Below are 14,618 nucleotides of genomic sequence, written 5' to 3' on the forward strand. Positions count from 1 at the left end.
GGTGAAAAAAGGTAGACATGTTAGAAATGTTTGGAGCTAGGATTCATTGGGTGATTGGAGGGGGGAGAGTAAGGGAAAGGAAGAGTCAAAATAGACTTCCAGGACTCTGGTTTTGGGCTATTGGGGCAGGGAAGGCGGGTCATGGTGCTAGTTAACAACTGAAGAACTGGTTTAGGGGAACACAGAGGCAGAATAAACAGATGAGTGTGTCTTAGACAAAGATCAAAGTTGCAGATACTTCTCGGCATATTCATGAGAAAGCAAAGCAGAAATTAACCTTACTTTAAAGATTATATATATATATATATTCTTATATATATATGTTATATATATATGTTATATATCATATGTTATATGTTATATGATAAGATATATGTATCATATAATTTATAGTATATAAGGAGATATATATATATATATATATATAGTAGGAAGGTAGACCCCTTCCAGGGCCCAAGAGTGGGGCTCTTATCCAACACTTGGAAATGAACTGTCCAAGGAGACACATGCTGGCAAAAAGCAAAAAACTTTATTGGGAATGAACACCCAGGTGGAGAGCAGCAGGGTAAGGGAACCCAGCAGAACTGCTCTGCCACATGGCTCACAGTCTCAGGTTTTACAGTAACAGGATTAGTTTCCGGGTTGTCTCCGGCCAATCATCTTGCTTGGCCCAAACTTCATCTGACTCAGAGTCCTTCCTGGTGGCCTGTGCATCTCTCAGCCAAGATGAATTTCAGTGTGAGGGCTTCTGGACAGTTGGCAGGACACACCATCTCCTCCCTCCTCCTTTTGGCCCTCCCAAATTCTCCAGGTTAGTTTTGGGGAGCAGCACTGAGTTCTTTATGGGAACCTCCAGTTGTGAGACAATTCAGGCAAGCACATATCATTGTGCCTGGCCTAGGTAGGAGGTTTTGGTCAACGGTTCCTGAACAAATATGTGCCACACTCAGTCGTGTCTGAATCTTTGCAACCCATGGTCTGTAGCCCATCAGGTTCCTCTGTCTATGGGATTTTTCAGGCAAGAATACTGGAGTGAGTTGCCATTTTCTTCTCTAAGGAATCTTCCCAAACAAGGGATAGAACCATACATATATTTTAAGATGAATAACTAATCTTGGACAAGATGCCATCTAAGTTTTTCCCTATGCCTAGGAACATACAATATAGTAATATGATTGGATGATTCTTTTTATACACGCTTTGGAAACCACTAATTGGAATCATAGTTTCTACATATACAGGGAAAATGGACATTCAGAGAAATCCTCTCAATAGATACTAGGAAATGAGGGAGAAGTCCAAAAATCTCCTCACAAACACAATCACCCAGATGGCCTCAAAATGAAAATAGTTGCTACACTCAGGCTTTTGGCTAATCGTTCTCCAGACTCTGGTCAAATGTAACCTCTTGCAAATTATCTCCCCAGTCATTACACCCAGAACAATTCCTGTCCCCTTAGTTCCTTATTCTATTAAATGGTGTCTTATTACTTTTAAATTGGTTTTTTGTTATATGTGAATCTTGTAGACCCAAAAATTCTCTGGAGGCTGGGTCTGTGGACTGTATATGGGTCTGTGGGCTGTATATGGCCATAATTCTATTAACAACAAGAATACATTATAGGACAGACATTTTTAGAAATGCCACAGAAGCTGGGGTGGCATCAAGGTATATTCAGTGTACAGTAAGTCAAAGCAAGGAAAGTATTCAACACTATCAAATGTGCCATCAAACATAAAATATTCAACTGGAAATCCTTGATTACAAGAATGGAAAAGGAGGAACTAACCTGAGGTTACCATAAGTAAGTAAATTGCTGAGGAAGAAAAGCACAAGAGGAAATAAAAGGCAGATCCCTGGGAAGAAAGACATAACTAGATTCAGTTCTAGAGAAATATTTATTTTACACACCCATAAAAAGACAAATAACCCAATTTTTAAAATGAGCAAAGAGTCTGAATAGACATTTCTTCAAAGAAGATATACAAAGGGCTGATAATCACATAAAAGGATGCTTACTGTCATTAGGAAAACACCAATCAAAACCACAGATATTACTTCAGAACCACTAGGATGACTAAAATCAAGACAGACAATAACAAATGCTGATGAAGATGTGAAGAAACCAAAATCATCGTACACCGCAGTTTATCAAACACTGCTGCATTTAAACAGTCATAAGACCGAGTAATTCCACTCCCAAGAAAAACGAAAACTGTCCATATGAACACTGTAAACAAATGTTCATTATTCTTAATAGTCTAAAGGAAAAAACAACCCAAATGTCAATCAACCGACAAACAGATAAAATGTGGTATATTCATACAATGGAATATTATTCAGTGGTAAACAGGAATGACATACTAATACATGCTACACAATGGAGGAACCTTAAAAACATCATTTTAATGGAAGAAGCCAATTACAAAAGGCCACATATTATAGGATTCAATTTATATGAAATGGACAGAATAGGTAAATCTATGCAGGCAGAAAGTATATTAGTGGTTACATAGGGCTTTGGCCACCTCATGCGAAGAGTTGACTCACAGGAAAAGACTTTGATGATGGGAGGGATTGGGGGCAGGAGGAGAAGGGGATGACAGAGGATGAGATGGCTGGATGGCATCACTGACTCGATAGACATGAGTCTGAGTGCACTCCGGGAGTTGGTGATGGACAGGGAGGCCTGGTGTGCTGCGATTCATGGGGTCACAGAGAGTCGGACACAGCTGAGCGACTGAACTGGACTGAACTGAGGGCTAGAGAGAGATGAAAATAAGATGATAGCTAAAGGGTCTAAGAATTCTTCCTGATATGATGAAAATATTCTAAAACTGACTCCAGTGATGGCTGCATCTATGAATATACTAAAAATCACTGAATTGTACGGTTTAAATGAGCAATTTTATAATATGTGAATTATATTTCAATAAGTTTTTTTTAAAAAAATTAATTCAGGAATATTCTACTTCAATTGTTAGGCTAGGAATTCAGCAAACTCAGTCCAGTAATTTCCTCTGCAACAAACCACCTTAAAATGAAACATTCAGCTTTACCTTAATGGCAGCAGTTCTCAAAAGAGTGCATTTAAAGCAAATACGGATGCCTGGGACCACTCCAAACCCACTGGATCAAAATCTCTATGATGGTGCATGGATTTTTTTAAGTTCCAGAGGTTAAAAGAGGAGACAGGTGGGGCTTTAAAAGACATGTTGAAAACAAGTGGAGAAATCTGAATTTTTTTAAATTAAACTTATGTTAACCTTCTCGGATCTGGTGATATAGATGACTCTTGAACAACACAAGGGTTGGAGGTGCTGACATCTCCCAATCCCTCCCCAACCCCATGCAGTGGAAAATCCAAGTATAAATTTACAGCTGGTCCTCCCTATCCACAGTTCTGCATTCCAGGATTCAACCAACCACGGATCTGGTAGTATTAATGGGAAAAAAATCCATATATAATTAGGCCCACTCAGTTCAACTCCCTGTTGTTCAAGGGTCCGTTATATATTGTGGTTATTTAGGAGACTATCCCTTGATCTTAGGAAAAATACTTGAGGGTGAGATAGCATAATGTTTGTTACTTGCTTTGAAATATTCAGGGAAAAAATATATACATATACACACAGATAAAACAAATGTGACAAAATATAAAGTTACAACCAAATTGGTCAATCTAAGCAAGTTTAATTGCCATTCTTTCCATTTTTATGTAAGTTTGATATTTTCAAAATAAAAAGTTGGGGAAGTTCCACAAATGATGCCAATTATCCCTATAGCCTAAAATCACAAACCTCAGGCATATCAAGAAATCTTTTGATCCAAAAACTAACTTCCCACTGCTATAAGAAGACTTCTTCCCCTATCCCCATTTTCTTGGATGAACAAATGAACAAAGCTTTCTACTCCCTATATGCCAACCCAAAAGCTTTATGGTCCCAAAGAGTAGATGAACTCATCTTAATGGGAACATGCTTCTGTTATCATATCCTGCAAATTACTAGTCTGCCTTGTCTTACAGATAGAGGAAAGAGGGTTGAGATCAATAGAAAGTCAACGGATTCCCTAAGTAAAGAGGCAGGGCCACTGAGGGTAAAAGGGTACAAGACGCAACAACAGGCAAGAAAACAACTGGCCCAGACTATACAGCTTAACCTGTTAGGTCTTGTCTACTATACAAAGCTAGACAAAGAAGAAGCTCATTCTTTCACCTAATATATACTGAAGTGCCTACTCTGTGCAAAACATGTTCCCTATCCACACGTACTAAATATGTATACCACAGAGCTATATACGGAAGCAACACAACTTCACAAGATTTAGAATCATTTCCATAAGAAAGCTCTTTCTCAGGAAATTTATTCATTAAAGTTAAAACCATACTGAATCTTTTTATTGACTCTCATTACATAGTCAGTACCAGTGACAGCATGAGAGCACATTCAGAATATACTCTATTAAATTCCATTCTTTTCCATTGTTTGCTTTGAGAAATTAATCTAGCCAAACTCTAAAGGAAAAAAAATAGCTGTGGTAATGACAAAAGACAATCAAGGATCTGTTCACAGAGCAAGGGAGCATCTGTACTAACACTTACCAAGCCAGCGGTAAGCGAAGGCGCAGACTGTCCGAGGGACTGATTCCTCATCCGCACCAGGTTAGACGCTTCTCCTGAAGACTGCCAAGTCACCTGCCCCACGCTGCTGTGTGCACTGCCAGACAAGGGGAGCAGCTGCTTACCTTCAAACACAATGTTTGGGAAATTAACAAATTATTAATTAATGAAATGAAAAAAATACAATGACAGCAAATGGATTAAAAGTACATTGATCCAAAGAAAAGTGAAGCCCCTCCACATCCATTTTAGGATCCGTAGCCCTCTAAAAAACTCCACCTATGTTAGCGGTGGTGAGAAATCCAAGTGGAATACTGAACTGAGTCGATGATTTTTAATGCTCTGTAATATCCACCACCATGCCAGGGCCCAACTTCCAACCTAACAGGCTTGTTCCAACCTAACACCCAACCTAGAAGGCTAGGAGTTTTCCAGTCCCTTCCATCCTACCTAGTTTCTCATCAACTCAGTGTGGTAAGAGTGGAGCTGAAAGCTTCTCCTAGACAAGTTTGGCCCTTAGGTTTCCAGAAGACAAACACTGAATCTGCTCTTGCCAGATTCCATGCGTTCAGTCCAGGTTGACTGAATGCCTTAATCCCACTGAAAGACTGCAAGAAAGTCATTTATAAAGACTGAGCACCTAGAACTGCAATGACTTTCTAGCTGAGGTTCAAGTCCTATTCCAACCCCTTCCCTCACACCATTCTTCACATTGGTGCTAGTGATCTAATCAAAACAAATATGGTCTTGTCATCCCCTTCTCATGACTCTCTACTGTTTAAAGAATTAAGCCGCACTTTTTGTTGCTTTTTTAGTTTTGTTTTTAGGGTTTTTTGTTTTTATTTGGCAGCACCACATGGCATGCGAGATCTTAGTTCCCTGACCAGGGACTGAACCCATACCCCTTGCAGGGGAGGCACAGAGTTTTAACCACTGGACTGGCAGGGAAGTCCTAAGTTACACTTTTAAAACTCTAAAAAGATCCTCCATAAATCCATATTATCTTCCTGGCCTCATCTCCTTTTCCAAACCCATTCACTCATTCAACTTCAATATTCTGCCCTGCATATTACCTAGCTTTAACTTGATCACCAATTTACTTAAAAACTCTTCTTCTTCCTGCAAAATTCTATTCATCAGAGAAATAACCACTCTTATAAAGAGGTATGAGCAAAAAGTAGGTCTGGGTTTTGTTTTCGCTGTAACATACCCTTTTACTGCAAACAAAATGTGATGGAACTTATTTGGACGGCAATTTAGCAAAGCCTATTATAATTTTAATTTGAGTAAGCCTGGACGTAGCATTCCATTTGTAGGAATGCAAAAGTAGACCAGAAAGTTAACCCTAGCAATGCTCTCACTATAATAAAATGGGGGATAAAATAAATGATCACTACAAATTAAATTATAATATCTCCACATAATGACATACTGAACCCATTAAAAATAATGAGGCAGCTCAACACTGCAGTCAGGAGAAATTGTTCAATGTTCTCAGTTGAGTGAAAATAGCAGAAAGGAAGTATATAGCATATGATCTTAATTTTTATTTTTAAAATAAAGTTTATATACTTACATAAGATTTTAAATGTATATTAAATATAATGGAGTATATATAAATGGTTTGGAGGGAGAGAAAAGAGAAAAAAGTAAAGATTTTCAACTTTAACATGAAGCATGTTACTGCACTCAAATTTTTTATAACTGGCATATTTTACATTTTTCATCAGAAACAAAATTAAAAAAAAAAAATCTAGCTCTCTCTCAAGTCTGCTCTCAAATGCATGCTTTAATGAGAAGTCGTTCCATAAAACCCTCCACAAAAAATAATACTGGTTCTCTACTGAAAACCTCCACAAGCCCGGAGTACAGCCTGCCTATTTTCTTTTCTTCCTTCTGCAAATGTTGCCAAGCTCTCCAGGCGATCTGCTGATAGATGAGTAGCTATATAACCTAAAGGAAAATTAGTTTATTAACTTCCCATCCACATATCCAAAGGCTAGTATCACAATTCTCTCTCTCTTCAAAATAAGTGCCTAATGGGGAAAAAGACTTACACAACAGCAGACAAAACCCATATGGCCATATACTAGTAAGGGCTTGAAGCTTACCAAGAAATGTCAAGAATTTGAGGAACACAAATAGCTTAAAACAAAAGGAACAATATGAACAAATGGAGCAACTAGCCCTTTAGTAAACAAATAACTCAGGGGAAAAAAACTTCTTTAAAATTCTAATTATTATTCTTACAATGATTTCAAGAGCCTATTTTTAAGAAATATTCCCAGTTAAAGATGGTTGAATGACCACATATTTGTATCTTCTGTCCCCCTGGAAACTCCATTAAATGAGAATAAAGAGGGAATTCCCTGGCAGCCCAGTGGTTAGGACTCAGCACTCTCACTACAGGGGGCCTGGGTTCGATTCCTGGTCAGGGAACTAGGATCCCACATGCCAGAGGGTAACTAAGCCCATGCCACAGCTAGAGAACCTACACCCTGTAGAGCCTGCGCTCTGCAACTAGAGAAGACCCCGTGTGCCACAGTGAAGACACAGCTGAGCCAAACAAAAGAAAACTTCAAGAAAATTTTAATTAAAAGAGTAAAAATCTATTTACTCATAGGGAATGAGAAGATAAAACACATCCTTGAAAGAAGAGCAGAACACTATGGAAAAAGAAACAAATAAGAAACAGCTCTATGTGATTAAAACAAGAGAGCCAAAATAAAAGTCTCAATAGAAGAGTGAGAAGAGAAAACCAAAGGAATAGCCCTGAAAAGGAACAAAAGTAAAAAGAAATTGATACTGTTCACTATAGGCCAAGGAATGCAATAGGACTCCTTTTCCTTCTTCAACTAAAGTCAAATAGATTCTTTTTTCATACTCTATTCACTGCTTAAAACCATGCCATGTTTTAATTGCTTCCTATTTAGGCATGACTTCCTTGTATTAATTTTTCCTTTGGAATCTTTTAAAACTTTTCTATGGAAGAGGTAGGGAGACACTATGGCCTTTGGAATGGATTTCAGAAATAGGAAAAAAAAAAGAAAAGAAGAAGTAGCAAAGTTTGTGAAGTCTGAAGAAATAAACACAGAGCAAAAATCATATTGAAAGGGAATAACCAGTAATAATGGTCAATCAAGAAATATCTAGCAGGTTCATGAGGTTAGCATTCAGAGATGCCATGAGGAAACAGCAAAGAAAGGAAGACAGCATTACTCACAAGTGTTCTATAGAAGACTATTACCACAGAAGAAGCTGTCAAGATGCCAAGTTAATACACCCTTAAACATTGACAACACAGTCCCAAAACTCTTAAAAAAAAAAAAAAATTAGATACTTACCTGACAAAGAACTGGCCAGGCTTCCTCTCCGTAACTTACAGTCATCCTGACTAAGCTGTCGTTGAAGTTTAGCTTTTCCAGTGGATGAAAATATGTCAGGATTACTAAGCTTCCTGAAGAGCAGGGGACTACGTCCAGTTATCACATCCTTCAAAGGAAAAGAGAAAAAAAGCAAAACACATAAATCTTTAATGTCTTTTCTGAAAGTGCAAGAGCTTTATATTTAAACATCTCTACAACATTCATTACAGTTAGAAACTGCCAACATTTTATATTTCCTATTAAACAGCTGAAGCCAGAAACAAATTTCTTAGTGACAACTGTTTCGGTATGCCATGAATGATGTGAGACATTGATTACAAAATCCCAAAGGAAAAATAGGGGATGAGATTTCAAGGTGACACAATAAGGCACTTTGACAGGATATATTATTCATAATGAGTACATGTCTACTTAAGCTTATTTACTTTTCTCCTTTTAGTCATAGTATATCCAATAAAGAAAAGCATATTTCAGTTTTTAAAAAATCATAAATAATAAAATACCTGTCACACAAAGTTACAAATATCCCTAACATTCAATTAATGCTGAAGTAAAACTCAGAGCCTTCTTTATATCTATGTCTATAATACATATGTTTATAATTCTCCAGGCAAGAATACTGGAGTGGGTAGCCAGGCCCTCCTCCAGGGGATCTTCCTGACCCAGGGATTGAACCCAGGTCTCCCACTTTGCAGGAGGATTCTTCACATCTGAGCCACCAGGGAAGACCTTATGTTTCTATAATAGGAGCTAAATATATGTTTTCAATGAAAAAGTATAATAGTACAAAGGAGGCAATACAGACAGTATGAAGTGCCTTCCCTTTGCCTTTAGTCTAGCCCATCCCACTCCATCCCAGTGCCACTTCCTCCTCACCAGTAAGCATCAAGATGCAGACATTCTAAAGCAAACACTCACCTAATTAGCAGCATTAGGTGAGAAAATGTTATTTTTTAAAAAGGCAAGTGAGGCCTATCTTTTACATTTCAATGAAGGAAGCTACAACAAACAGAGATAAGCAGCACATCAATCTGACTTAGACAGTACAAAAAAAAAAAAACTGAGAAGCATAGGGAGAAATAACTGAAATGTACATTACCTGCCATTTTAAAAACGAGACACAAATATCTGATACCAGGGCAATACTAAAAGCCACAGGAAACGGAGAAACGTCTACCTCCTTGAGAAAAGATTTTTTTTAAAGCCTCTGGTCTTACCTACTGTGACAGGCGGGTTCACACGGAGGAAAGCACAAATACTGGTTGGTAGTGGTTATCCAGAATATAATTTAAAAATACTCCAGCATAAAAAGAGTGAAGATGAAAAACAGCTGAAGAGAAAGGGGGGAAAGCTGTTATCTTGGTGGTTGTTGTTTTGTGTTTTGTCACACGGCACTGTTTGCAGGATTTTAGTTCCCTGACCAGGGATCGAACCTGGGCCCTCAGCAGTGAGAGTGCAAAGTCCCAACCACTGAACCTCCAGGAAAGTCCCGAGAAGAAAGTATTTTTAATATTGATAGTAAATGGATAAAAGAATATGGGGGATAGTAAGGCACCGTACCATTATTGGTAGCATTGAAAAAGACCCTGATGCTGGGAAAGACTGAAGGCAAAAGAAGAGGGCAGCAGAGGATAAGGTTGGATAGCATCACCAAGTCAATGGACATGAACTTGGGTGAACTCCAGGAGATGGTGAGAGACAGGGAGACCTGGAGTGCTGTGGTCCATGGGGTCACAAAGAGTTGGACACGACTGAGCAACGACAACCCACTCCAGTACTCTTGCCTGGAAAATCCCATGGACGGAGAAGCCTGGTGGGCTGCAGTCCATGGGGTCGCTAAGAGCTGGGCACGACTGAGCAACTTCACTTTCACTTTTCACTTCCATTCATTGGAGAAGGAAATGGCAACCCACTCCAGTATTCTTGCCTGGAGAATCCCAGGGACAGAGGAGCCTAGTGGACTGCCATCTGTGGGGTCGCACAGAGTCGGACATGACTGAAGCGACTTAGCAGCAGCAGCAGCAGCGCAACTAAACAAACAACCATTGAAGCAATTGATGTGTCCAGGCAACTGCATCAGGAGTGAGCAGGAAGAAAGGGGAATTGGAAGAAGTCAATGCAAAAAGAGAAAGCATCAAGGCAGCAGCCTATATTACCACCAAGTGGAGTGACAAGGATGAAACAGTATTTCTGCATCAAGTAGAAACCATGAAGAAATCAGGGTTTGGGCACTAACGCTGGTAACCCATCTAAAAGGGCTGGCCATTCATAGAGGCAGCACTCCAGCAAGCAGCTGTGGATGGAGGGAAGTGAGGGGGCCTTACCAGGTACCAAGGAGAAGGAATATCCTACATGAAGGCAATGGAAAGGAAAATACTCCCAAAATAACTTACAAATGAGCTACCTGACAGCCAGCACTTGGATGCCTGCTTCACTATATGGATGAACAATTAGTCTTAGGCACAAAAGGACTGGCAACCAACAGGACTAGATCAGCATCAGGTAAAAGAAAGTGATATCCTTTTCAATCTCCCTATTCCCTATAGCATACTAAAGAAAAGAAGCCAGAGGAGAGGAAAAATGAAAGCAGATTATACACCTTCTTATTCCAAGTCTCCCCTATCAAAACTCTGCAAAGGGAAGGAAATGTTGATTAAATAGGAAATGAAATTTAACTTTTAAACCAGGACATCCTTTTAACTTTAGTATATTACTCATTTCAAAAATGTACATATAACTAAGCATATAACTTAAAAGAATTTTTGCAAGTTAAACATATCCATGTAACCACCATCAAGATTTTTTAAAAAAGAAACATAACCAAGCACTTTCTAGAAAGCCCCCTGTGCTCCCTTTCAGTCACTACACTATCTCCCCAGGATAATTACTATCCAGGCTTCAAACAGAGATGAGTACATAAATAGTTCACTGTTTATGAACTATTCTGTACCTTGCTTCTCTTGCTCAGCTAGCTAGACTGGACTTATTTATTTATTTTTAATTGAAGGATAACTGCTTTACAATATTGTGTTGGTTTCTGCCATACCACAACATGAATCAGCCATAGGTATACATGTCCCCTCCTTCGTGAACCTCCCTCCACCTCCCAGCCTTTCCCACCCTACTAGGCTGTTAGGGAGCCCTGGTATGAGTTCCCTGGGTCATACAGCAAATTCCCACTGGCCATCTATTGTACATATGGTAGTTAGACTGACCTTTTTAAAACAGTAGAACATTATTGGATTTACTGAAGAATTTATTAAAAGACAAGAAAAGGGAATGAAGCAAATAAAACACATGGTCTAAGAGAGAAAGAAAAGGAGCATGGGAATAGGAACTTCCTTTCTATAATATACCTTCCAAACTAACTTACTTCTTGCAATTTTCTAGTTCCCATTTCTAGTCGCTTATGAGAGATCCAGCCAAATCACATGTTTTGCAGGTTCAATAGCGTATTACTGTACCCTTAAGCTGCCCCCTTCTGCTTAAACTCGATCAAATTTCTATCTGGTTCCTAGCATTTCTACAATCAAATGATTTTTCGGCAAAATAGGGAGTTAAGGAGGGGAAGGAACCTAGGATGACTTCCAGGATTCTGGCCTGGATAATATCCCAGAAAATACAGGAAGAGAAACAAGGTTACAAATAAAAAACTCTTATGGCACTATTAACGTAACTACAAATTACAGTATTCTTCCAATAATTATTAGGAAACTATAAATGCTTAACATGAAAGAAATTAAATAAAGGAGACATGAATAACTTTCTTCAACTACATGAGGGCTTTCTCCTCTGTTACAGGAAGAGTAAACTTCTTACCTCACAGGCCAGAACTAGAAATACTGGACAAAAATAACAAAAGGAGAAGTAGGTTTAATTATAGGAAGAACTGCCCAACAGTGAATAGGCTATCTTAAAAAGGACGAACTCTGCCCCTAGAATACTGAAAAAGTAAGGTGAAAGTTGGCCTAAGCTGTGATCCTGAAAATGTGGTCCCAGACCAGGAACATCAGCATCAGCAGTGAACTTGTTAGAAATGCAAATTCTAGAGTCCCACGCCAGATCTACTAAAATGGAAAATCTCAGGGAGGGGACCAGCAATCTGTGTTTTAACAGGCCTTCTAGGTAAGTCCAAAGCACACTAAAGTTTGAGAACCACCAAACTAAACAAAAACTTTCAGTATGATTCCACCAACACACACATGTTGATCAACTGTGAGAATTGTGTCACAAATTACTTGAAATTGATTTAAAGTACTCAATCAGTATACTCTCAATTAAATGAAAGCAAGTTCCTGCTCAATACTACGATAAAATCGGTTCACTTTTGTTTCTTACGTGAGATTTTTTAAAAGGCAGAATTACAGCTTGCATGCCAGAAATCACACATAATTTGTATTTATCTATTGTAGCAACACTGTAACAATAACATACCTACTATATGACATGTAAATTACAACTATCAAATAAAAGGTTGAAAACTGCCTGACTACAAAATCTCTACATGCTCCTCCCAACCCTAGAGCTTATTGCTTTCTCTTGAGTCCTCACAGAATCCTCCCTCCCTTGGTCAGAACTATCTCCGTCCCCCACAATACTAAAGCAAATCTCAAGCTAACTTTATACACAAGGCTAGTGCTGTGTTTATACTATATTTTGCTTTAAGGATAGGACTTCCTTCCTTGACTTTCCTGTAGCTCAAACAGTTAAGAATCTGCCTGTGATGCAGGAGATCAGGGTTCAATTCCTGGGCCTGGAAGCTCTTCTGGAGACGGGAACGGCAATCCACTCCAGTATTCTCACCTGGAGAATTCCATGAACAGAGAAGTCTGTTGGGCAACAGTCTGTGGGGTGACAAAGAGTCAGACACGACTAAGCGACTAACACAAACATACAAGGATAGGATTCAGTTCAGTTCAGTCGCTCAGTCGTGTCCGACTCTTTGTGACCCCATGAATCGCAGTACACCAGGCCTCCCAGTCCATCACCAACTCCCGGAGTTCACTCAAACTCACGTCCATCGAGTCAGTGATGCCATCCAACCATCTCATTCTCTCTTGTCCCCTTCTCCTCCTGCCCCCAATCCCTCCCAGGATCAGAGTCTTTTCCAATGAGTCAACTCTTCACATGAGGTGGCCAAAGTACTGGAGCTTCAGCTTTAGCATCATTCCCTGCAAAGAACACCCAGAGCTGATCTCCTTCAGAATGGACTGGTTAGATCTCCTTGTAGTCCAAGGGACTCTCAGGAGTCTTCAACACCACAGTTCAAAAGCATCAATTCTTCGGCGCTCAGCTTTCTTCAAAGCCCAACTCTCACATCCATACATGACCACAGGAAAAACGAAAGCCTTGACTAGATGGACCTTTGTTGGCAAAGTAATGTCTCTGCTTTTCAATATGCTATCTAGGTTGGTCATAATTTTCCTTCCAAGGAGTAAGTATCATAGGATTAGATGTAATCAAAGGCTTCACAGCTAAAAACAGAAGTCTACACACTAAAAACTTGTCTATCAGGCTAAAAACCTGGGCTTGCAACACAAGTTGTCTTATCCCATATGAATGGTAATTTAATAGGTGAAGAGAAGTCCATATACTGTGACGGATTCTTCCTGACGTACCCTGCCAAGAGTCAAACTCAGGCGCCACACTAATCAAAGTACATTCTCTTAATCCCTATTAAAACCTTTGCTTGATGTGCATATACAAAAAAAATATAAAAAAGTACTTTGACCCATGCCTCAGGCATATCAAAGACAATGTATGAAAAATAACTCTAAATGGATTATAAATCTAACTATAAAATCTAAAAGTATAAAACTTCAAAAGAAAATACAAGAGTAAAATTTTTATACTTTGAGTTAGATAGCATTCTTAGATAACACAACAAAGCATAAGTTTAAAAACGAACAAATTTATAGACGTCATCAAATTTAAAAACTACTCTTCCAAAGATACTGTTTAAAAAGTGAAAACAAATCACACAGGAGGAAAAATATTTGCAAAACATATCTGAGAAAACATTCAGTAACAAGCCAATTAAAAAAAAAAGCAAGAAAGAAACCTAATAGACATTTCAGCAAAGAAAAAGCAAATATGGCAAATGACACCATTCTCAACATCATTCATCATTACGGAGATAAAAATTAAAATCAAGTGAAAAACAACATAAGCAAAATGGTGGAGTAGACAGTTCCCAACCTAAAATTACCCCAGAGAAACACTGAAAAACAGGCAGAAACTGTCAGAACCACTTTTGTCATACTCTGGGAAGTGGAAGATTTACAACAACCATGAGAACTGAATCAAGAAGTCAACCTAAAAATGGTGGGAAAGCTCTGTGGCGTTGTCACTTGCCCTCACCCTACTCATTCCTTGATGTGGAGGCAATCGTGAAGACATCAGTAGGGATCCCAGAGTGGGACCCTGGCCCCTGGTACCAGAAAGACAAGAGGAGATCTCACTTGTACATTATTACATCTGTTCTAACTCACCTGGGGGCTACCTGGAGGACTGACACAAGGAACTCCTCTCTATTTCAACTAACTTGGAATCTTCTCAACGTGGAAAAGCAGCAAGCACTGCTTAAAACCCCGTAAGGTGACCCAAACAC

At 39.0% G+C, this 14,618-nt stretch overlaps 1 protein-coding gene across 4 annotated transcripts in view; it reads right to left on the reverse strand.

Moving 5' to 3' along the window:
- MAST2 (microtubule associated serine/threonine kinase 2) overlaps window positions 1-14,618 on the reverse strand; it is a 206,815-nt gene that overhangs the window by 176,693 nt on the left and 15,504 nt on the right. For 3 of the 4 annotated variants that reach the window (XM_052637207.1, XM_052637206.1, XM_052637205.1), the window contains exons 2-3: window positions 7,967-8,114; window positions 4,605-4,747 (exon numbers count right to left, since the gene is read on the reverse strand). In XM_052637207.1, the coding sequence (XP_052493167.1) occupies window positions 4,605-4,747; window positions 7,967-8,114 (291 nt within the window). Of the gene's footprint in view, window positions 1-4,604; window positions 4,748-7,966; window positions 8,115-14,618 lie in introns of those variants that run through there. The other variant, XM_052637208.1, reaches the window with a different exon arrangement.

This window comes from Budorcas taxicolor, chromosome 3 (genome assembly GCF_023091745.1).
Source record: "Budorcas taxicolor isolate Tak-1 chromosome 3, Takin1.1, whole genome shotgun sequence".
NCBI lineage: Eukaryota > Metazoa > Chordata > Mammalia > Artiodactyla > Bovidae > Budorcas > Budorcas taxicolor.